Source organism: Carassius carassius, chromosome 23, assembly GCF_963082965.1.
Source record: "Carassius carassius chromosome 23, fCarCar2.1, whole genome shotgun sequence".
NCBI classification, from domain to species: domain Eukaryota; kingdom Metazoa; phylum Chordata; class Actinopteri; order Cypriniformes; family Cyprinidae; genus Carassius; species Carassius carassius.
In genome coordinates, this window is record NC_081777.1 from 27151809 (window position 1) to 27175631 (window position 23823).

At 38.9% G+C, this 23823-nt stretch overlaps 1 protein-coding gene across 1 annotated transcript in view; it reads right to left on the reverse strand.

The window, feature by feature from the left end:
- Nucleotides 1-9056: 9056 nt before the first annotated feature.
- hgfb (hepatocyte growth factor b) overlaps nucleotides 9057-23823 on the reverse strand; it is a 32792-nt gene continuing 18025 nt past the window's right edge. Inside the window, exons 10-18 of the mRNA XM_059506779.1 lie at nucleotides 23331-23424; nucleotides 21610-21746; nucleotides 19832-19864; nucleotides 19561-19666; nucleotides 13438-13512; nucleotides 12699-12848; nucleotides 12487-12593; nucleotides 11846-11988; nucleotides 9057-11514 (exon numbers count right to left, since the gene is read on the reverse strand). Of these exons, the coding sequence (XP_059362762.1) occupies nucleotides 11332-11514; nucleotides 11846-11988; nucleotides 12487-12593; nucleotides 12699-12848; nucleotides 13438-13512; nucleotides 19561-19666; nucleotides 19832-19864; nucleotides 21610-21746; nucleotides 23331-23424 (1028 nt within the window). The 3' untranslated portion in view covers nucleotides 9057-11331. The remainder of the gene's footprint in view (nucleotides 11515-11845; nucleotides 11989-12486; nucleotides 12594-12698; nucleotides 12849-13437; nucleotides 13513-19560; nucleotides 19667-19831; nucleotides 19865-21609; nucleotides 21747-23330; nucleotides 23425-23823) is intronic.

The following is a 23823-nucleotide window of genomic DNA, read 5'->3' on the forward strand; positions in this document are numbered from 1 at the left end:
GAAAACAATGTGTCAATAATGCAAAATGATAGTTAAAGGCAGTTCATCATTGAATTCAGTGATGTCATCTCTGTTCAGTTTAAGTAGTGTCTGTGCATTTATTTGCAATCAAGTCAACAATATCGCTGTAGATGAAGTGACCCCAACTAAGCAAGCCAGAGGCGACAGCGGCAAGGAACCGAAACTCCATCGGTGACAGAATGGAGAAAAAAACCTTGGGAGAAACCAGGCTCAGTTGGGGGGCCAGTTCTCCTCTGACCAGACGAAACCAGTAGTTCAATTCCAGGCTGCAGCAAAGTCAGATTGTGCAGAAGAATCATCTGTTTCCTGTGGTCTTGTCCTGGTGCTCCTCTGAGACAAGGTCTTTACAGGGGATCTGTATCTGGGGCTCTAGTTGTCCTGGTCTCCGCTGTCTTTCAGGGCTATAGAGGTCCTTTCTAGGAGCTGATCCACCATCTGGTCTGGATACGTACTGGATCAGGGTGACTGCAGTGACCTTCTGATCTGGATACAGACTGGATCTGGTGGCTATGGTGACCTCGGAATAAGAGAGAAACAGACTAATATTAGCGTAGATGTAGCAAGTACATCGGGTGTTATGGGAAGTGTTCCCGGTTCCGGTTTACCTAATTAATGCAGCCTAAAAATCCTTTAACGGATTTGGATATTAAAAGCATATTAGAGTTTTGAGAACGTAGCGGACATAGAGGATTATACTGTAAAAGGAGCTCATTCAAATACTGAGGTGCTAAACCATTCAGGGCTTTATAAGTAATAAGCAATATTTTTAAATCTGTACAATGTTTGATAGGGAGCCAGTGCCGTGTTGACAGGACCGGGCTAATATGGTCATACTTCCTGTTCTAGTAAGAACTCTTGCTGCTGCATTTTGGACTAGCTGTAGTTTGTTTACTAAGCGTGCAGAACAACCACCCAATAAAGCATTACAATAATCTAACCTTGAGGTCATAAATGCATGGATTAACATTTCTGCATTTGACATTGAGAGCATAGGCCGTAATTTAGATATATTTTTGAGATGGAAAAATGCAGTTTTACAAATGCTAGAAACGTGGCTTTCTAAAGAAAGATTGCGATCAAATAGCACACCTAGGTTCCTAACTGATGACGAAGAATTGACAGAGCAACCATCAAGTCTTAGACAGAGTTCTAGGTTATTACATGCAGAGTTTTTAGGTCCTATAATTAACACCTCTGTTTTTTTTTCAGAATTTAGCAGTAAGAAATTACTCGTCATCCAGTTTTTTATATCGATTATCCATTCCATTAGTTTTTCAAATTGGTGTGTTTCACCGGGCCACGAAGAAATATAGAGCTGAGTATCATCAGCATAACAGTGAAAGCTAACACCATGTTTCCTGATGATATCTCCCAAGGGTAACATATAAAGCGTGAAGAGTAGCGGCCCTAGTACTGAGCCTTGAGGTACTTGATACTGCACTTGTGATCAATATGATACATGGAATTGTGTATGTGACAAATAAAAATCTTGAATCTAGTTTAGCTGGTCATGCTTCCACAGACTGCTGGCAGACACACATAAGTCTACATACAGTAGAGCTCTGAAAAAGCCTTGACCAGCCACTGGTCTAAGAAATTAGAGAAAAGGTTGAAGGACAGTGAAGTTTAAGTGGATTTAAGAGAGTGTTTTCTTTTATACTTCACAACCAAAAAGAAATGCCATTACACATACATACTCTACATATATATGGTTTATATGTTCATTTCTTAAAAGGACTAGACAGTATTATTTTAAAGACTGCTATGTAGCATAATCTTCTTAATGTTTCGCATTCATAATTGCCCATCTGTCATTTTCACCTTCTGTATTGTCAGAAGCTGCTAACAGCTGAGGCACAAGAACAGTTAATTTTATTTAAAGTGTCATTTACAGTTTCTTGTTGAGAAGACCTTCATTTGTGTTCATCTGATAGCTGTATACAGGTGTTTAAAGACAACATAAAAAGATTAGATCGCAAGCTGTCTGCCATTGTCCTATACATTTAACATCATATTCATTTACCTGTCCTACCTGTCCTTGTTGGTATCACCATTATTGTCCTCTTTATTCTTAATCTCATTTAAAAGCTTCTAAATAAGAGTATAGGAAGGCATTATTATATTTAATTCTCGCCTTCAGAACACTGGCAAAATTGTACATAATTTAGGGCTATTGAGTTCTTTGATTTGTCTAAAGATAGCCTGCATTGATGTTTACAGTGAAGAAGAACGTTTCAAAGTTCACAGTGCCAAAAAGGAAAGGGTCAAGGACTTGAAGATATTAAAACTCAAATACCTACCATCATAAGATTTAAGAGTCAAATACAGTTGCTCACCATAAATAAATAAATAAACATTTTATTAATTCTAAGCTAGATGTGAATATTTAATGGTCTGACCCTTTAAAGGGGGTGTTAGGTCACGTGATTATCCAGACGAATTATGGGAGGTATTTGTTCTTTGACTCATTTCCTTTTTACAGAACTGATAATAAATCAGCAGTTCTTAGAAATAACTAAATTAATTAGCACTAAATAGAGCTGCACTGCATTCATCTTGGAATAAAATGTAGCTACATGAAGGTTAAACAGTTAGACATTTCAATACATTTTTGCATGGAACATTTATATATATATATAGACACAATGTTTCTTCTTATCGAAAATCCGTGTACATATTGGCGTACATTGTAAAATATTTTTTGAAGCTGTAAATAAAATGTAAATTATTGGAGTACATTTAACAAGAAAATACTACTTCAGTTTTTCTATAGTAGTCAACATTTGAAGTGGATCAAAGATATTCATCAAAGTTGTTCTAAGACAAGAATGCATTTTGGTTTTGAAAGATTTTGATCCACTTCAAATGTTGACCACTGTACTTCAAAATGTCACCTTTTATTCATCGTGTTACTGGCTGCTTCTTTGTACTTATTTGTGAAATTTACTAGCAATTTCTGAGGAAAAATTATTTGACCATTTTTCTTTCAGTGTAGTATTAGGGTGCAAATGTCTTTCATCATGCTCAATTTAAGGTTGTAGTAATATGCCACTTACTGTAGTACTTACTTCTTATATTTAGAAGTATTCCAGATTTTATTCACCCATGATTCCAAATAGTGATAAACTTTAAAGATAAACATTCATTCATACAATCTTGCGCTCATTTTAAAACCTTTTCTACCTATAGGCTGCCATTTTGCGTTGTATGTCTTCACAGCAATACATTCTACTCAGCTGCACAGACTGACAGGTTATAAATTATGATTCAGGCCACAGGACATTCATAACAGCTGGCATTTCAACATGTCTGACAGATGAATTCCCTGCTATATTGGTGCCTTGGTGTACTCATAAAGCTGGACTACAGATTTGGTTAAAACATTCATTTCCACAGTTCACTGCTATTTTCCACATGTTGATGCAGACCTTTCTCTGCGCCAATAGAGTGATGATTTGGTCAAGTCTCATTCACACATCATTAAGCCCTGATTGGCTGCGTGATGACCTCAGGACACCTGCCACCTGGCCCCTGAGTCTCCATGACGACCAACTGCTGACTGACATTCATCCTCCGCCTGGCGCCCACACCACATTCAAACGCCAGCCCGGGGTCTCAGGTTGAGATAGTCGTGCTCGACACATATTGATTTTCCTCTGCTCGATATCTACGTGGATGTTTTCTACCTTAGACGGCACATATCTGTTATTATTTTACACCTCAGAGCATCAGACAGGCAGAAGCGAACAGAGACCGAGGAGTGTATTCTCACTGACTTCAGCTGGAAGGCAGAGCCTGCAGGTCGACTCCCAGTGTTGGATGATGGGAAATTGGAAGAAAGTGCACTAATGTCTTAAAGGAGGATGTGGGAAAGCATTAAAAAGTATTTTAAATATTGAAATAAATATTGAAAATATTTAAGAATTATACATGTAATATTTATAAGGGACAGAAAAATATGGCTACTAAATAAAGAATATTTTCAGATAATATTTTTATTATTTGTTAAAACATAAAACCAATTATTTAATTTCGGAAATATATGGAAATTTGTTCTCACCAAAGGTAAAAAATTTACATTTTTCTATTTTTTTTTATTTGCATTTTTACATTTGTTTATATTATTCCAAAATAATATACAGTAATATAATATCAACCTTGCTATCTTTTACACACAGAATACATGGGGCTTATTTTTATTTTTTATTTTTTTAGGAAAAGGGTCCTTCGAAAGGAAACCATTTTTTTTTTTTAAGGTTTGTAAAGCCTAAATGCTGACAAACTTTTAGCAAATCTCCAAAACTGGCCAAAAACATTGATGACTCATCCTGCGCTGCACTGATGTTTGTCCAATCAAATTCTCTCTAAACTGGGAAAGCTCTTCCCCCAAAAAACCACCTTCAACTGAGCAGACATATATATACACTGACTAAAGTCTACAACTTCTTCAAAACACCAATGTGGTATGTTCTAAAGAGAGTGCCTTTGTACAGAGGAGAAAAGAACATAAACCTAAAAAAGATGAAGCACATTTTAATAACCTAATGAACTTTATTATTATTATTAGTATTATTATTATTATTATTTTAACTATTCAGCACCTTTTGTGCAGTGGAAAGTCTCCATGGATGCTAAAAGTTCTTCATGGAATCAAAGATGCCAGTAGATGCCTGTTTGTTTGGAGTCTTCCATACTGGACTAATGATTTTATTTGATTTGCTACACGATCACAAGGCCACACGTTGCGTCACATGAAGTGGGCCGCAATTTATGATCTTCTTGAGACAACAATGACACATTGTCTCAGACTAATCAGCTAATATATGACACTGTCTACAGCGAGCGTCAGGAGATTATTAAAGCACAAAAGAAAACATGAAACAATGAGACTGATTCATTATCTGAACTGCATCTCACTGCCAGCTGTCAGCCAATCAGGAACTAGAATCTCTGCCCTCTACTTTCCATTAGGACTGCAAGGACAATATATATACGGCAGAAGAGCACAATATGGTGTCAGTGAAAACGGTGATAAGGATGATTATTGCTTTAATGACAATTATGATACATAATGGTATTATGTGAGCAATGTTAATGGGCATGATGATGACGACTATGATGTCATTGATTTTGCCTAAAATTAGAAATTAAAATGCAGTCAATGTAACATCAGAATGGGCCATATTTACTTTATTAAAGGTATTGTTCACCCAAACAATGAATAAAATTATTGTTGAGCAATGAATAATTAACTTACTGACTCTCTTGCTGTTTCAAACCTGTATGCCTTTATTACTTCTGTGGAATGCAAAAGATGATATTTTTAAAAAGAGTATTTTCCTGTTTGGAAACATCACCATATTCTATTATTTTGCAAACCTTTTCATTAAACGAACTGCCAATCATAATCCAGTCATTTGATGGATTAAACCAAGTCCCAACCTACATTCATTTTCTCAACGATTATCCCATTTCACTCAAAATATGCCACATCATGGAAATAAATCTGTTTTCTGTTTCATTATATTTTTTAAAATATAAATCAAATCGTCATATTAGAATGAGTTCTGAAGAATCACGTGACATTGAAGACAGGAGCTTTGCCATCAAATGAATAAATTACATTTATATATGCAAATAGAAAACACTTCTTTTAAATTGTAATCATATTTCACAAAAACAACGGCAAAAATATCTGACTTATTGTCTGCTGTATACCCTGAGAGCAAAGCACTGGTGCCAGATGCCACTAGATCTGCTCTATGAGCTGAGCTCCTCGTCCTTGTGTGAAAAGCTCTTGTCATGTGATCCAGCTGAGCTGTGTAAGCTTGTATTTAACTCATCTGTCCACCTTCAATTTTAGCATTGCCTCCCCTGCAGGGTACTGGCTGCTGTCCCTGAGCTCAGACCGATGATTAAAACCTAGCCAAGGCCAAAACGACACACACTACAAAGCCTCAGCACACAGCGTCAACCGAACGGAGAGAGAGATCAAAGTACATCACTCCTTTCCACTGCTGGCTGGCTGGAAACATAAATTGCTTGGGTTTAACAAAGAGAGAGGGGGGGGGGGACGACCAAGCTGTTCAAAACTAAAAATTCAGATACCTTTATTACATTAGCGGACAAGTTAGAACCGTCTCATCATTGGTGTGGCATCAACGCCACCCAGCGGTCGCAGACTGACACTACACCATCTGACGGACACGACACCGGTTGTCCCGCCGTTCTGTTAATTAGCATAGCCGCTTTCACTGCAGTGTCCGGCCCCGAAGGCCTGTAAAGCCCCAGGTTAACTCGGGAAAACGGGCCTGGATGAGCTAAACACAAGGTAACTGCACACCTCTCTAATCTATCGCAGCTTCCCTGTGGAGAAGATCTTCCCGAAAGCCACTTTCCACCTAAACCGGCCCGTCCCTCTCCATAAAACCGGTGCTTAACACCCTCGCTTTATGAGCAAACAGGCTGAGGAAACAGGTCAGCGCTTTTAAAAGTGTTTTTATTCGACCCCCGGGTGCTGTTGGCGTTAACTCTTGAGGAAATGGTACATTCAGCACCTCCAAATAAAACCCTAAAATAAGCCCTTCCCTGGTTCTGTGTTCTTCTTTGGCTGCAAGCGGAACGTCTGAAGTTTTAAAATGAACCGATAAACAAAATTAATCACAATGCATCATATCACTAATTTGTTTGTTTGCACACACTTGTGTGGGTAGTAAAAAGAATATGAATGGATTCAGTTCATGTGTTTTACTAAAACAATCACATTTTGGCTTCAGACCAGGATGCTCAAGTGAAAGGAGGCATTTATCTTTATAGAAACGCAATCTGCTTTAGTATAAAAATAAAATATAATATAAAATAAAAAGTGTCTTTGAATCCTTACACTCCAAATGATAAATGATAAGTAAGTCCAAATGCCTAGTAGGTATCTGCTAGGCTGGTTTTAGCTGTCATTTTTCAGCAGGGGAAACTTTGAAACTCAAAATTAAACTCGATTTTTACATTTTCTTAAAGAAAAAAAAATAAGGAACTCACAACCATGATGTAATTGCCAGGGCATTGCTATATGGTTGCTTAAGTATTCTAAATGGTTAATGTGTGTGTGTGTGTGTGTGGTTCTCTAGGTAGTTATCTACTTGTCCAAGTCAAAAAATAGTCTCTGTAATATTCTTGTACTTGGGATTTCATTAACAAGTCACACTGTGAGGTATAATTCTGATTACGCATGAAGCACCACAGAAAATGTAACCAGATCGTGCAGAGTTAAAGGACATTTTAGAGTCCTTCTTATCTCACTGAAGATAACCCTCCAGAAGAGGGCAGCAGAATTTCACATTGATGTGAAAGTAAATGGACAAAGAGAGAGGGTCAGCACAGCCTCTTAAAATACTTTTCTGTGTGACAAAGGATTTGAATCTTTGCATTTGTGTGATGTAAAGGGGGATCCAAAAAACTCCAGGGTAAAACAAATCTCAATTCGATGTGCTTTACCCCAGGCTGCTCCGGACCATCTGTGGATTCAGTATACTATAAAAGGGTTTTGATGACAGGGTATCTGCTAAATGATGAACAAAATCTCATATCTAAAGCACTTGGGAGACATACACAAACATTTCTGTCTATCAACTCAGCAAGATCCTTCTACTTTCGGTGATGTGTGAGCAAACTTTCTTTATTAATATTATTCTTTTCTTGAGTTCTTCATCTTTTTATTGCTATTCAAAAGATACTTGCCAGATATGCTGAAGGCACACACACACACACACACACACACATATATATATATATATATATTAATAAACACAAACACAGGCAAAGTTGATAAATACTGTAGTCGGTATAAGAGGTGAATAATACATTGAGTATGAATATTACTGTACATGAATAGGTGAGACATTAAACACACTGTACAAAGACAACATTTTACAACTTTACATTGTCCTTAGCAGCTCACTATACATTCACCTGCCGTCTTTCTCACATATAAACATCAGAGAGAGGAGCAATCTATCAAACACATATGAACTATAGCGGGCCACAGGCCTTTTCAGACATTTAGAGTAGAATTCAGAGTTGAAGTGCGCATGCCTTTTTTTTTTTTTTTTCGCATGTGCTGCCTAATGTAAAGTCCATTTCTGTCACATAAAGTATAAGATGCTTTGGTGAATCATACTTATGTACATACTTAGGACTTATGATATAAAAATAAAAAATATATATATTTATGAGATGAAAAGTCAAAGTTATGAGATAAAACTCAACATTATAACAAAAAGTTAATACGAGATAAAAGTTGTCAAAAACTAAAATTGACACAAAGATCATACTTTTGACTCTTTATATCATAATTCGGACTTTTTTATGTCATAATTGTGACCATCATAATACATTTGTTTTTTTATGTCCATTTCAAATTGATCTGAAATATGCGTGTCAGTTTCAACTTTTGGGCATAATTTATCTCAAATATATCTTTCTGTCAAGATTATGCCTACCTCAGAACTCTGACTTTCTGTGTCATAATAATGCCTGTCATCATTTTGACTGTCATAACTAACTGTCATAAAATTAATCTTTTTTCACAATTGACATTTCCTGTCATAATTTAGAGTATCTCAAATATGACTCAAATATGATCTCATAATAATGACCTCTGTATTACTATTACATATTTTTCTTGTCAGTTATTTCAGTTATGACTTTTGACATAATTTTGACTTTTTATGTCAATGAATTTAATCTCAAAATAATGATTCAAAATTTTCTCATTCATGAGATTTTATCTCATGAATGACTTATTATTCACTTATTTGACCTCATAATCACACATTGTCATTTGAACTACAATTTTTTACAATTACAATTATGGCTTTTGCTCTCACAATCATGATTTTTTTTTTTGTTAGTTTTTTTTTTTGCCATATTTTTTTCATCTCATAAATAACATTTTATTTCATAATTATGATTTAACAAAGCATTTATATATATATATATATATATATATATATATATGTATATATATATATATATATATATTACAAGTTTTAGCTCATGATTCAAAAAGACATTATGTAAATGAAGAAACAGTGCAAACCATGTACTGCCATGTTCTAAAGATAATGTACAGCTCTTGAAAATGAAATGTCATTTAACTGCAGTACCGGGACATTAATTGCAGCAGGCAAATATCGGTGGGTTTTGTGAATAATACACACTCCATAATTAGCCTAATATGCATATCCATAAAGGAGGTATGTTTGCACTGAAAATAATGACAATGCCTTTATCAGCTGGTTCAATTGGATTATGGTTATGGAATGCGATGCAGGTTTTCGCACCAAATACTGAATTTGTTCCTCAGCGAGTCTTCCTCAAAAAGTTCAGAACAAGCCGCTTCATCATCCAGCAGCTTCTAGGTTTCCTCAAACACAGGTTTCATATTGTTCTAAAGTAAAAAAAAAAACTCTACTACACGAAAACATTTGTTTTGATAAATGTTAAAGCCAAATGAGGTAACACTGAAGGGATCTTTTGCCTTGTCTTGTGCTTTAGTAACACTAATCTCAATGTGTTCAACAACGTCCTTACATAGGACTTGTGCCTTAGGACTCTTACAAATTAAACTCATCCTTCATTTTAACCAACATAATTAGCATCGGGAGTGGTTGGAATACAAACACTTATGAACCATCACTCAGAGAGCTATTTGTTTAAGCCGACATGATTTTTTGGGGTAATTTCCCAAGCTGATTGTTTTTGGAGGCAGGCCAGCGCGAGGGAACGAGATGCTCACGGAATGAGCAATCCAAGACCACACAAGAAAGAAAATCACTCAGATTTATCCTACACCGGCTCTGATCTGAAAAACAGCTAAATTAATCGGTAAATTTCCCCTTTATTCCGATGTCTACAAGAACACAAGATGTGTGCTCGTTTTGCTCTCTGTCCTGCAGAGATGCACTTTTCGGCCTCAATGCATCTTTGCAGCATTACACATACTCGCATACACATGTGCATGAACATAAAATATCACACCTGTTCTTGAGTTTCACAACTGACAAAATGTGCATTTGAAATTAATACAGATATATTTACAAATATATAAAACCACCCAATGAGGACACTGGAATGGAGGAGGCCAACCTCTTATAAAGGTCTATGAGACCTACGAAAGAACTGGGAGTGATTACCCCACTCCCATGACCACAGTATTTACAACACACATTTTCAAATCCTCCTCTGAATTCCGCTCTAAACCAAACAGAGTGTATGGGAACCTCTGATGCTGATATGTTATGACAACTACGACTTTTTTGCTGCATGTCACTTCAAGCAGGTCATGTCATCTCCGTTCAGGCTTGCGGACAAAATATCAACACTAGAAATGGATGGAACACCTCTGACTATATAAACACCTACACTGACCAAACAACAATCTGTAATGGCGACACGAGGAAGTGTTATTGAGGGACACAGTGACCTCTCTCATGTGTGTTTTCAAGTATAATCAGGAGCACAAACGCAAAAAAGCCTTCCGTGTATACTTTTACCCATAAGATGTTCTACATTTAGCTAACAGCTAACAGCTAATACTTTATTGAGGGGCTTTTTGAATGACACTGTTAATGATCGTTTTATATCAACAAGCACTTGTAATCATAACAGCCCTCTTTCTCTATGAGGAGTGGCCGAAATGTGTACGTCGGTCAGCTTTGAACACTTCTAAAGGAGGGAACGGCAGATTCCTGTTGGGATCTGAGAATTTGTATCCATATATCAAGTCCTGGTCTGAATCCAGACTCAAACTTGGGTTAGGTCTCTGAATCCAATATCCCAACTGAAGTCCAGATTGTTAGTTTGATGGGTAATGTGTGGGTTGAATGTACATACGAAAGCTTTGTAGCGCACTGCAGCAAGATTTCTCTTCGAGGACTTGAGGTTTTTGGTTGGTGGCCAGGAATTGCTATTGATTCTTGAAACAGATTCTGGCTGCTCGTCCGCACTTCGGTCCAGTAGTCTTTATATTTCCATATGGCTAGTTGTGAATTTAGCCTTTGAGACTCTGTCTCCTAGCGCCTCCTAGCTCTCTGCGGTTCTGGCATTATTAGGTGAACAAATTGCTTAAATTCAGAGCAACAGTTCCAGCCGCAGTTCTAGCTCTTTGAGTAGTTTTTGAATATATGTTTCTCGGCCAAGCTTTTTCAAAAAGAGCTGTTCAGGCGACTCTTAAATCAAGAAATAACCTGTCAGATTTATGGAGATTCGGAAATTTTATTCTCAAATTGTATGCTCAATCCTGCTTGTTCTCCATCAGTTGTTTACTTCTGAGTTTGGATAATTTCTGAACACTTTATGAATCCATCCAGTATAGAAGGCCACGTTCACGAAAACGGCCGGCCGGTTGTGTAGGGCACATCCTCTGCCATTTATGCTCACGCCGACAATGACTTTACTGTTACTCTCTTGGCATACTAGAGGGCCGCCATAGTCTTTCTGTGAGCATGAAAAATACAAAAAACAAAAGGTAAAAGGTATGATAAAGGTTAAAGTGCAACCAAAACCCTTATAATGTGTTTCATTTCGAAAATAAGATTGCATTTGTCTCAATAAGTCAGTGATTAAAATAAGTTGCCATTCAATCATTCAAAAGTTTGAGGACGGAAGATTTTTAAAAGTAGGAAGTCTCACCAAAGCTGCATTTATTTGTTCAAACATATTTTCTATTTTAATATATTTCAAAATGTAATAGGAGAAATCTCTTACTGACCCAAAATTTTGAATGGTAGATCTTCCTGCAGAGAGTAAATATAGTGAATAAACTCACCTCGCACACTCCTTCATCTCTCTTGCCACCAGCACACAGTTTTGAACTGTTGATTGGAATTTTCCCTTTGTGAAGCTGATGGCATCGTCCATTGCTCACTATGGGCAGATGAACTCTTTTCAACGTTCCCTCATGTCCAGTGCCTGAGAAAGCCAGAAAACACTCTATTAGAGACTATATTTGGCACATTTACTTGAATATGAACTCAGATTTGTGTGCTTTCCCTCCTGCTTTCACACTGTTACGCTATGTAGTTCCGAAGCACAAAACCTTCCAAAATGCTGTCATCATAAACATGAATTATTTTGGAAGCTGTTTGTTAATGTTGCCTCACAACAAAACTATAACTTTTTTTTTACTTTCACATTCTAAATATTTGCAGCATTTTTGTGACCCCCCCTAAGCCCTGGTTAATTTCCTACCCTGCTCCCATTTTTACAATGTATTCAAATGCTGTTCCTTGGTGTACACACAAGTTTGGGTAATGGATTCATGCTATCATAAGAACCAAACTTTATGGTCAATTGAAGACACTGGGTGGTTGTTGTGTTAGGCTGGAAGCAAGACAGCAATGTTGTGTGCCTGTAAAGCTGTCAGTTGGTGGGGAGTCTCTGATGACTGGCTCTTAAGGTTGAACCCACCTTTGGTCTCACCCCAGCCGTACACAGAGCATATGGTGTCCTCCTGAATTCTGCAGTCTGCCACAGGCAGCTGAATAATTCTGACATGCTCTCTTGGGAGTGCAGGTCTGTGTGAAAGAGGAACAGAGAGGTCATTTCATCAACAACAAAGGAATAAGATCAGAGATGGAATATATTAATAATATACATATTGATTAATCGGCAGTCCTTACTGAGCCAGTCGGAGCAGGGCGAGACTAGAGCCTTCCGGGCCACAGATGACGTGTGAGATTCTCCTCTCCTGTCTGTGGAAGTCATTCTCACCCGACTCGTTCAAATGGGATATACCAAGCCAAACTCTGTACTCTGATAGGTCAGGCACACTGGGGGGCAAAGCATATCATAAAAGTATGATTTCAAGTTTTGGGCATAAATTATTCAAAATTATTCATTTGTGTGTGTGTGTGTGCCAGTTATTTAGTTTGGTATGAGCAATTTCTCTGATATTTTCCAACATGAAATGGGACATTTTTTAATGTCTTTCATGCCAACAGCTTTTTATAACAATATGCATCAGATATATTAGAAAACTGCATGTGGCAAGTCCAAAATAAGTTTTCAGCCTCTTTGCAATTAAAAAGATTAGAATAGCTTATTTTTGCAGCTTTAATTTTAACTAGGAATGATGTTAAAGTATGTTTTTGTAGTAAAATGAATCTTCTTATCACAAAAGTTCAAGGTAAATTTGATTCCCTTGATATGATCTCTGTATTGTTTTTGTGGATAAGTAGATATATGGATGTTTCATGCTATAAGATGCATGTTCTATAACATCCGCAGCTTTGATTTGTTGGGTTACATGTTCAAGACAAATTATGGAAGCCCACTGATCATTGACCCTATGACCCTGAGAATCCAGAGGTCACGGGCAGGGCACGACGGTGACTGTGCAGCAAGGCTGGAGATAATTACCATGACGAGAAGCACTGTCTGTCTGTCAGCACCCACTCCTCCCTGACCAGAGAACCTCCGCACCAGTGAGTGCTCCTGAAGAGACAGAGAGACATCAGACAGTGACGCATCTCCAACATGACTCTCTCACATTATAAAACATGACAGCGCAGGGCTTTACTTTGGAGAAGCTGTCTGTAACACTGACTTCATGGACAACTGCACTTTATTTGGAGGGAATTTTACATTCAATCTCTCTGTGATTTGTTTTCTAGGACCTGTTTGATATAAAGAAAGTGGATACAAAGATTTGGGAAACACAAATATCTTGAAAAATTACTGTAACTTAACTTAACGTTTCGCTTTAAAATCGGCGCTGTCTCTTTAAAACCTGATGCACATGATGCAGATTTGACACATATCCGATTTTCTCCCAACTCTTTATGGTTATTTAAGACTTTTATAACTCATTTAAGACCACGTTTACAAGGTAACTTGCAAAAACTGCATATTTAGACAATTGTGTTTGTGTTTTAGTCCTTTGAAGCGCTACTGGTGAGCTGTCTGAAGCTCACCAGCTGAACTATAGCCTACTGCACCGTTTCTGTGGCGTAACCCCAGGTATGTGTCACCGCATTCTCAGGTTATGAAGAATTATGAAGGGAAAAGTTAATCTTCCGAAAAGAAATAGCTTAATCTTCTCAGGTAGAATTTATTAGAAACTTTTCTAGGGACAAGCTGGCCATCACTGCTCTGACCTTATCAGCCCGTTTGTATCCTATTATTTGATTCACTCTTGCCGCTTATGACATAACAGCTAATCAATCACAATGATCTTGTCTTCAGAAAACATTATTTAATTCGCTTACGTCAGAAACAGCAAATCCTTTTAAAAATGGGATATTGTTCTCACTACATTACATTGTTATATTTCATTAAAGTTTTACCCGCCAACTGGCGACTGACACTGTTACATATACTCACCAACACTGATTTTTACTCACATTTGACCTTTGACTGTATATATATATATACAGTGCCCTACATAAGTTTTGGAACAGTAAAGACAAAATTACTCTGTTTGCTGTGGAGTCAAGAAATCGTCTCTAGGTTACGTATGTAACCCTAGTTCCTCGAGGGAACGAGACGCTGCGGCGAAGCGCTTTGGGGAACGTGTTCAGCGTACGCGACTCTGAATATCGTGTGTAATCAGTCCAATGGAAGGGCGTGACGTCACCGACGTGGTGACGTAAGCGACCAGGAAGCTATAAAAGCACGTGCCACGCAGCTGGCGTCAGCTTCGAGTACCAGCAAGCGCCGGCAGGGGTGCCGGGGGTATGGCTCCGAGACGCAGCGTCTCGTTCCCTCGAGGAACTAGGGTTACATACGTAACCTAGAGACGTTCCTCTTCAGGAACTCGAGCTGCGTCGAAGCGCTTTGGGGAACGAGTCCTAACGCCGCCAGACTACCAAACCCCTGCCTGGTGTGTATCCGAGGAGCACAGCTCAGGACAGGAGGACAGAAGCGCCTGGAGTGACTGGCATATCTAGGCCATAGAACCTAACAAATGTAGAGGGCGTGGACCACCCCGCAGCGTTGCAGATGTCCAGCATGGATACACCTGCTAAGAAGGCCTTAGAGGCCGCCATACCCCGAGTAGAGTGAGCCTTGGCTCCCGACAGCGGGGGACGACCAGAGGACTCATAGGTGATGTTGATAGCCTCGACTATCCAACGACTAATAGTCTGCTTAGAAGCAGGAGAACCCCTCTTGGGGGGACCGTAGCACACAAGCAATTGGTCAGTTTTTCTCCACAGGGCAGCTCTGTGGACGTATGCGTCTAGTGCTCGAACCGGACACATACAGTTTAGCTTCGCCTGGTCGGGCTCCCGAAAGGGAGGAGGACAGAAGGCCTGCAGCACTACAGGTCGTGGTGTAACAGAGGGAACCTTGGGAACATATCCCGCTCGAGGGTATATGAACGCTTTAGTCATGCCTGGTGCAAACTCAAGATAAGAAGGGGCCATCGAGAGGGCCTGAAGATCTCATACTCTCCGCAGAGAGGTAATAGCCAACAGAAAATAGGTTTTTGTCTGTCTGAGATATCTTGAATAGGTTCAAACGGGGGTTTGCACATAGCGTCCCAGCCCCGCTACGCGCACGGGCGGAGGATACTGAGAACGATGCTCGCCCGGGGCCGCTGCGCCCTGGAGCACTGGCAGGGTTGGCAGAACGACCCCTAGAGGGCACTGAGGTGGGACGGGCACCGTGGACTGCGGTGTGTACCGTTCTACCCCAGCGGAGGCTGCCCTCTGAAACCCCGGGCCGTTGGCGTCAGGGTTTCTTGGCCGAGGACTTCTTAGCTTCGATAACCGCCCTTAAATCTAACTTGGGCTTAGAAGACCTCGGCCTAGAGCGTCACTGAGACTCTCGTTCCCGACGCGGAGGAGCACGAGAGGCGACGCTCTGTTTCTGGGCCTCGCGGTGTGAGGAGCTAGGGTGCGGCTGGGGCATCTCCTTCCCAGATGCCCCGAGGGAGCGACGAGGGAGGAACTTATGGAACGCCGCCGCCTGTTTGCGGGCGAAGCCGAAGTTGTTCGTAGTGGCTTTGAGGGCAATGCCGGGGGCCTTCAGAGACGATGCCGCGCCAGGGGACAGATAGCTCTCAAGCGTCTGTTCCACCCGGGGCATCGCTCTATAACCGTGCTCTCCCATCCCCACTACATTTTCGTAGTAATCAGACGAGGGGATGTAGAGGCGGGCCGAGAATGGACGTTTCCACGACCTGGCGATCTCATCATGCAGGTCGGGAAAAAATGGAAGGCCCCGGCTGGGAGGTGGCTGACTCGCGCGCAGGAAGCGTTCATCCAGCTTGCTTCTCTGCGGTTCGGTAGACTTTTCGGCGGGCCAATCGATACTTAATTTGGCCACCGCGCGAGTAACCACCTCTAAGAGCTCCTCATACTGTAGCGAGTGGGGTAGCGAATCCCTATCGAGCGACTCCACATCGACCTCCTCGGAGGAAGAGAGGCGGAGCGTCGATCCCTCACCCTGAGTGGAAGGAACCGCTGTGCGTGCTTCCGACTCTAGGGATTGGGTGCCGGATCTGGCAGAAGTGGAAGGAGATAGGGACTGGCCCGTCTCCATTCCCTCTACCAGATCGACTTGCGAACCCCACGAGTGCAGCCGCCGTTCTGCCTCGACAGAAGCGGGACCAGCACCGCGGGGAACGCTGGCGAAGGCCCCCTCCTCGAAGAGGGCCCTCCGGGAACGAAGCAGCCGCACCGACATTCGCTCACAGTGCGGGCAGTCGGCCCCCTCGAGAGCCGACTCAGCGTGCTTCGAACCCAGGCAAACCACGCACAGGTTGTGTGTATCCCCACCCGTTATATATCTCGGGCAGGGAGGAACACACAGCCTATAACGCGATTTGGAATCGCCATCTGAGTGCTTAACTTTCGCCTTGCTTTTTGGCATGTCTAGGAGCTCTTTTAACTGGACAGACAACAGTAAATAAGACTCACAAGACGGACAAATGACATTCACACACAGAGCGCTTGCTGAAAGACGCGAAGCTGACGCCAGCTGCGTGGCACATGCTTTTATAGCTTCCTGGTCGCTTACGTCACCACGTCGGTGACGTCACGCCCTTCCATTGGACTGATTACACACGATATTCAGAGTCGCGTACGCTGAACGCGTTCCCCAAAGCGCTTCGACGCAGCTCGAGTTCCTGAAGAGGAACTGTAAATATGATTAAAAGGTGAATATGAGACAAAACTACAGAATGTAATATTTATAAAAATTTTTTTTTACTTAGTTTCCTATCTTTCAAGTAGACCATTGACACTCCTAATTGAGATTGTAGATAGAGTGTCAATGGTGCATTTGAGATATAGGTGGTGGTAATGCACTTATAAGTCTGTGATCCGGCATAATGCAAGAGGAAGAAGACTGCCCCACACGCTTGCTGCAGTGGCGCACGTTCACAAGAGTTCTAACAGTTCGGACATTGCGTGAGTCAGAGGTAAAAAAAAACAAAACCTATATAAATACTGTTCAGTTTCTTGCACAGACCGATCATTTTGTGTCTTTACACATCAATGTATCGTCACGAGCCGCAGGGTTTAATATGGATTTATCTGTGCATGTTTTTTTTTACTCTCATAGATTCTGTTACCATTGCCATGCATTGTATGGCTGAGAGGCTGCAACGACTGAAGCTAAAAATCATAATTTGTGTTCTACTGAAGAAACAAGTCACCTACATCTTGGATGCCCTGGGGGTGTCCCAATACTTATGTTCACATCAAATAGTGGGATGAACTCTAAAAGTGCTGTTATTTTTATTTGGTAAAACATTTTCTTTTCTTAATTTATATTAATAACATTCCCCAGGCAGTTGGTAATTCACTCATTCACTTATATGCTGATGATACAATCCTTTATGCCACAGGTTCCTCCCCTGAGGCTGTTCAAGCTACCCTGCAAGATAGCTTTTACCAACTACAGCAGTCTTTTACACATCTCAAACTCACTCTCAATACCTCCAGAACAAAAATAATGTGGTTTTACCGTAAGGGTACTACGCCTCCTCCTGCACTTAACATCACTACCTGCAAGGGTAGTCACTGCATATAACTACTTGGGCATCTGGTTGGAAACTTCACTTTCTTTCACCATTCACATATCAAAGCTGCAATCAAAGGTCAAAGCCAAACTTGGTTTCCTTTACAGAAACCGCTCTTCATTCACCACCTCTGCCAGACTTACTCTCATTCAAATGACCCTTCTACCCATGTTAGACTATGGAGACACTATATACAGGGCTGCTTGCAAGTCCTCTCTTTCAAAACTTGACGCTCTTTATCATTCTGCTATCAGGTTTGCCACAAATGCACCCTTCAATACACACCACTGTGCTTTATATTCATCTGTTAACTGGCCCTCCCTTCACAATCGCCGTAAAATACACTGGTTCACCTACATTTACAAGACATTTCTTGGCCACTCACCTCCTTACTTAGGTCACCTGCTGCAGCCAAAGCCCGTCACATATAACACTTGGTCCTCACTTCATCTTCAACTAAGCATTCCCAAAACTAATTCTGCGTTTGGTCTTACATCTTTTCAATCTGCTGCCGCTCGCGATTGGAATGCTCTGCAAAACATTTTCAAACTAGATAAACTAATTCCAATTTCATCCTTCAAAACTAGTATATCATACTTGTTCACGGACAAATGCAGTTGCTTCACTACATAATTATCTAAGGTTTTTTTTTAAATTTTTTTATTTTTTTATTTTTTTTTATACAGTAAATAGATTGATGATGTGTGATGTTTTAATATGTATTTATGTAAATGCTAACCTGTGTTTCTAATGTTCTGTATTTATTTTAGCCCTACTTCCCTTTCCCTAAGTGGTCATTCCACTTGTCAGGCCGCCATTGTAAATAAGAACCTGTTCTTAATGACTTGCCTGTAAAAATAAAGGTTGAGAAGAAAAAAAAAATGTATGTGTTAAAACAGCAAATAATAAAATGTGACCTTCTATAGATTTGTCTCATATTCATCTTTTAAACATATTTCCAAATGACTTGACTCCACAGCAAACAAAGCAATTTTGTCTTTACTGTTCCAATACTCATGGAGGTATACACTGTATATATATATTATAATAAATATTAAATTATAATTTTTACATTATATAAATTATTTTTCTTTAAACAATTAAAAATAATTATTATATAATGTATTATATAAATTAATTATATACAATTATATAAGCCCCTTATGCTTGATATGTTTACTTAAAAATATAAAATGTTAATGAATAAATTAATGAATGTTAATAAATAAATAAATAATAACTAATAAAAGTAATAAAATAATAATAAAAAGTCATTTTAAAAACTGACATTTCTGACAAAAGAAAACTGTGGAATAAAATAATTTAAAGCAAATTCCAAATAACTATGCTTTATAGTCAATGAAGTCTTACTATAATGACAAACTGGTAATTCTTCACCTTTCAATAAATACACATGAGTAAGTCTTGAGTTACCAATTCTTAGTGAACCACAAATAATTTTTGTTAATGATATTATTTTACAATGTTATCTACATATTTTGCAAATTACTTACCCTCTCTGTATGCTGACTATCCAGCTGCCTTCTTTAATCCGGACAGGCCCACCACCGACGATTCTCACCTGCTTGTGAACAAAACATGAGGTCTTTGTACCCTCATCTGTAAAGAGAAGTGAAAACACAAAATGAGGGGTGACATAGAAGTTTATCAGAATACAGAAAAATACACAAATTCACAAATGTGCTTTTGAAATAATCTTTCTAATGCAAAAGATTATCAGATGGAAATCTGCACAGCTTAACAACACTTGAAAGACATGATTACCTTTTGGTGGTAGATTGTTATGTGAGGGCTCACCTAAAAAGGAAGGAAAAGGAAATAAAGCTTATTTTTGTTCTAAGCAATGAATAGGCATGAGAAAAAAAAAGATGTGGTCACCAGTGATGGCTGTTTAGAGTATAATTTGAGTGAAAGTGTGTGAGGTCTTTAGCACTGGACAAGTCTGGTCTAGCATGTGGGACCAGTTAGACCTGCGCAGCACTGAAGCTTAACTTATACATGTGAGTATGTGTGTGTGACAGAGACAGAGGGAGTGCTGACAGTCCGAGCCACCTGGACTTTACACTCTTTAATTAAACTGAAACCTCTGTGGAAAGTGTGCGCATGTGTGTGTGTGAGTGATCGATGTGCCGTATGTAGATTCGTAACACATGGCCTACATGTTCAACACAAGTCTGCTGTGTCAGTGATGAGAGTGCAAGTCAAAAAAAGCATATGTGGGTACATAATGGTCCAAAATATGGTTATTGTCTGTAATGTATAAAGAAATCAACTGCAATACTTTAATATAAGTAAAGATAGATAGACTCAAATGAAAGTTAGTGACATTACTTGTACTTAAGTATAAAACTTCCAACAATGCTACAAACAATTGAGTGAGCAAGTTCTTAACTCCAGAGGCACTTCAAATTATTCAGTGAATGAGTGAACTATTACAATACTGTTTAAAAGGTTGTATTTTTTTTTTTTTAAGAAACAAATAAATTTATCAGCAAGAACAAATTAAATTGATCAAAAGTGGCAGTAAAGACATTTATAATGTTAAAAATATTTTTATTTTAAATAAAGAAATGTTTAAAAAAAGTTATATTCATCAAAGAATTCTGAAAATATTAAGCAACACATCTGTGTTCTATGGAAGCCTGTTTAAGCCACTGAATAAAAAGTTTGCATCTCACAATTCTGACTTTTTCTCAGAATTGCGTGATATAAACTTGCTATTGCGCGTTAAGTCAAAACTGAGAGATATAACTGCCAATTCTGAGTTTTATTCTGCATGATATAAATTCCCAATTCTAAAAACATATCAGTCTTTTTTCTCCTCTTAAGAGGACTTTATAACTCACAATTACAAGTTTATATCTCAAAATCCTGAGAAAAAATAACTGAGATATAAACTCACAATTGCAAAAAAACAAAAAAAAAGTTTATATCTTAATTTCTCGAAATTGTGAGTTTATATCCCGCAATTCTGACTTTACATCTTGCAATTCTGACTTCATAACACAATTGTGAGAATTGTCAGAATTGCAAGATGTAAACTCGCAATTGCAAGAAAAAAAGTCAGAATTGTGAGATAAAAAGTCGCAATTACCTTTTTGTATTTTTATTTAGTGGCGGAAACAGGCTTTCATAGTTTTCTTGAGCATCAAATCAAATCAAGAAATGTTTCTTGAGCATCAAATCAACATATTAGATACATTTTTGAGAAATAACTTACATTACAATAATTTGCAGCTTTGCAATGGTTTGTAGTCTCAAATGAAATGGTCTTGGAAAAGTGTTTCTTTTTTATACTTTTATGTTCTGCTCTAACTATACACCTCTGACATAGCTCATTCTAAATTAATAAAATACATAATTTTAGTCTATTTTAGGAAATATCTTTTTAGCATTTTGCTTTTGGGGGTTCAGTGGTTTAAATTAGCCCCATATTCCTCAGCTTATGTTAGACTCTTCATGTTTCAAGCAGCATTTTTCGTGAACCCAAAGGTCTAAAATCAGGTTGTAATGTTAGCACAGACAACATGCAGCTCACTCACAGGGTTTGAGCGAGCAGTAATCCCAGGGGATGAATGAGCTGTTGGTATAACACCACGGGCCATGTTTGTCCTTGTCCGGGTTTCTGCAGAAGTTCCCCGCATGTTCAGCCATCAGCAAGTCCGCATCTCTTTCACTACTGAGAACAAAAACAAATCTCATCATTATAACAGAAGATGTGCAGCTTTAAAAACAGAGTAAAAAAATCAGGTTAATATAAACATTCAAATCAGGTGCATCATTCAGGCAAACCCAGGGTTGTTTAACACGAATCAAACAGTCTATCCAGTGTTTGTAACAAAACAATACATCTAAATCCATTTAGAAGAAGAGTCCAAAGAAACATCTTCTTCTCATAAGTTCATCTTAAGCCCCAGCTGTGTGGAGCTCCTCCCAGGAGGCAAGGTGAAGTATTTAGCTTGTGCATTACTCATGATATGCTTTCCCAAGCTTTTCCACATTATCACTCAGATTCAGGAAGATCCACAGATGCTACAATTCTCCAAACGTTCACCAGAGACCAGAAGTGCTACAATGAAGAGCACATGCATGACACCAGTGGTTTTCTTGCCGTGCTACTCAAGGGTTCATACAATGTAAACAATCTACGCCTAATGCGCGTCCAACAGTGACCTTTGCAACCCGGCCATGGCGGCTCACAGGCTGCGGGCCAAATAAAGGAGCTGATTGACTTTGATGTGTTCATTGAGAAGGGTTAGGGTGAGGAAAGGGGTCAGAGTGTGGCTCTAAAGAATCCAGTTCCAGCTGGGTTGGCCTGCCTACAATTTTTAGGGAATTGAGTCACTCCAACTGTTCCACATTTACCATCAATTAGAGCTCTTCAGAATGGGGGTCCTGCACTAAAACGTGTTTTTCTTCCTCAGAAAACCGTGAGGGTCTTATTTTCTCAACGAAGACAAACGCAACCTGACAATCCCTGAGCTTTGCATCAATGAGCTGGCAGGGTTCTGGAAAGGTCGACCTTTGACCTGGAACTTGTTCATAAAGCAGGAAGTTATTTAACGCCACACATCTCAGGGTGAGTGTGGATGGCAGAAACAACACAGACCTTTTGCGGAAATGATTGCTCGACTCCTCTGAGACTTACACATGCACGCTCACTGATAATGTGCCAGTGCACATTAAACACAGGCAAAACCATAACTGCATTAGAGGAAATAGACCACACCTGGCAGGAACAAATTTAAACCCTTGCTATTTAACACTCAAGTATGGCAGTACGTAACTGTGAATGCATATTTGATAGCTCCCTATGCTTACATATATTTTAAAAACATGAGATATTTCACAAAGCATCTGTCCCATTTATTCACTCTCACCAGTTTAACGAGAACTTGCTGTGATTTACCCTTGAACCTGATGATTAAATGCAGTTTGTTCCCCTTACAAAGTGGCACAAAGGCATCATGGGATTGTCCTTGAGATCCTGCATAGCAAGAGGTGGACCTAGTTTGGTTTCCATGGAAACTGAGTGAATGTCCATGACTGAATCTATGTGCTGCACTGATATAAATTGTGGTTCTGCTTAATATGGAAAATTCATATAGAAAACTAAATGTTTGTCCATACTGAAGGACTGTAAAAAATCAGTTTCTTGTCTCAATCGATCGCTCAATCGATTAAAAAAAATCTAATATTTACTCTGAAATTAACATACACAGACATTTATTTTGCAGTGTAGACATGAATGGACAGCTCTTACCTTTCACTGTGGTCTTTCCATGGAGCACAAGGGAGGCCAGAGCGTGTTTTTGCCCGTTTTCCATTGTATGTGTCACCAATGTCCATATAACACTCTGAGACAACATAGCCAGACAAAAAACATTATATTTTCAAACTAAAGCAGATATTATAAAGATGTTGTGCAATAACAGTAAACAATAAAATTTTCTGTGAGTGTGCTTGCCAGTGCAAAACTCACTATGATATTTAGTTACTTTTTAACTTAGATATGGATCTGGTCCCTCATTAAAATAAAATTTTACAAATTTTCACGCAAACACTTTACATAAAATTGCTTTAAAAGTAATATCACACTATTCTCAACCAGTTGCCTGTGTTTGGTATTTTTTATATACTATTATAGTATTTATTAATATTTTTAATTAGCTTTAATTTTTAAATCTTCAGATTCCTTTTGAATTTTAGTTTTAGTATTTTTTTTATTCTCTTCTGTCATTTTTATTATTTATTTT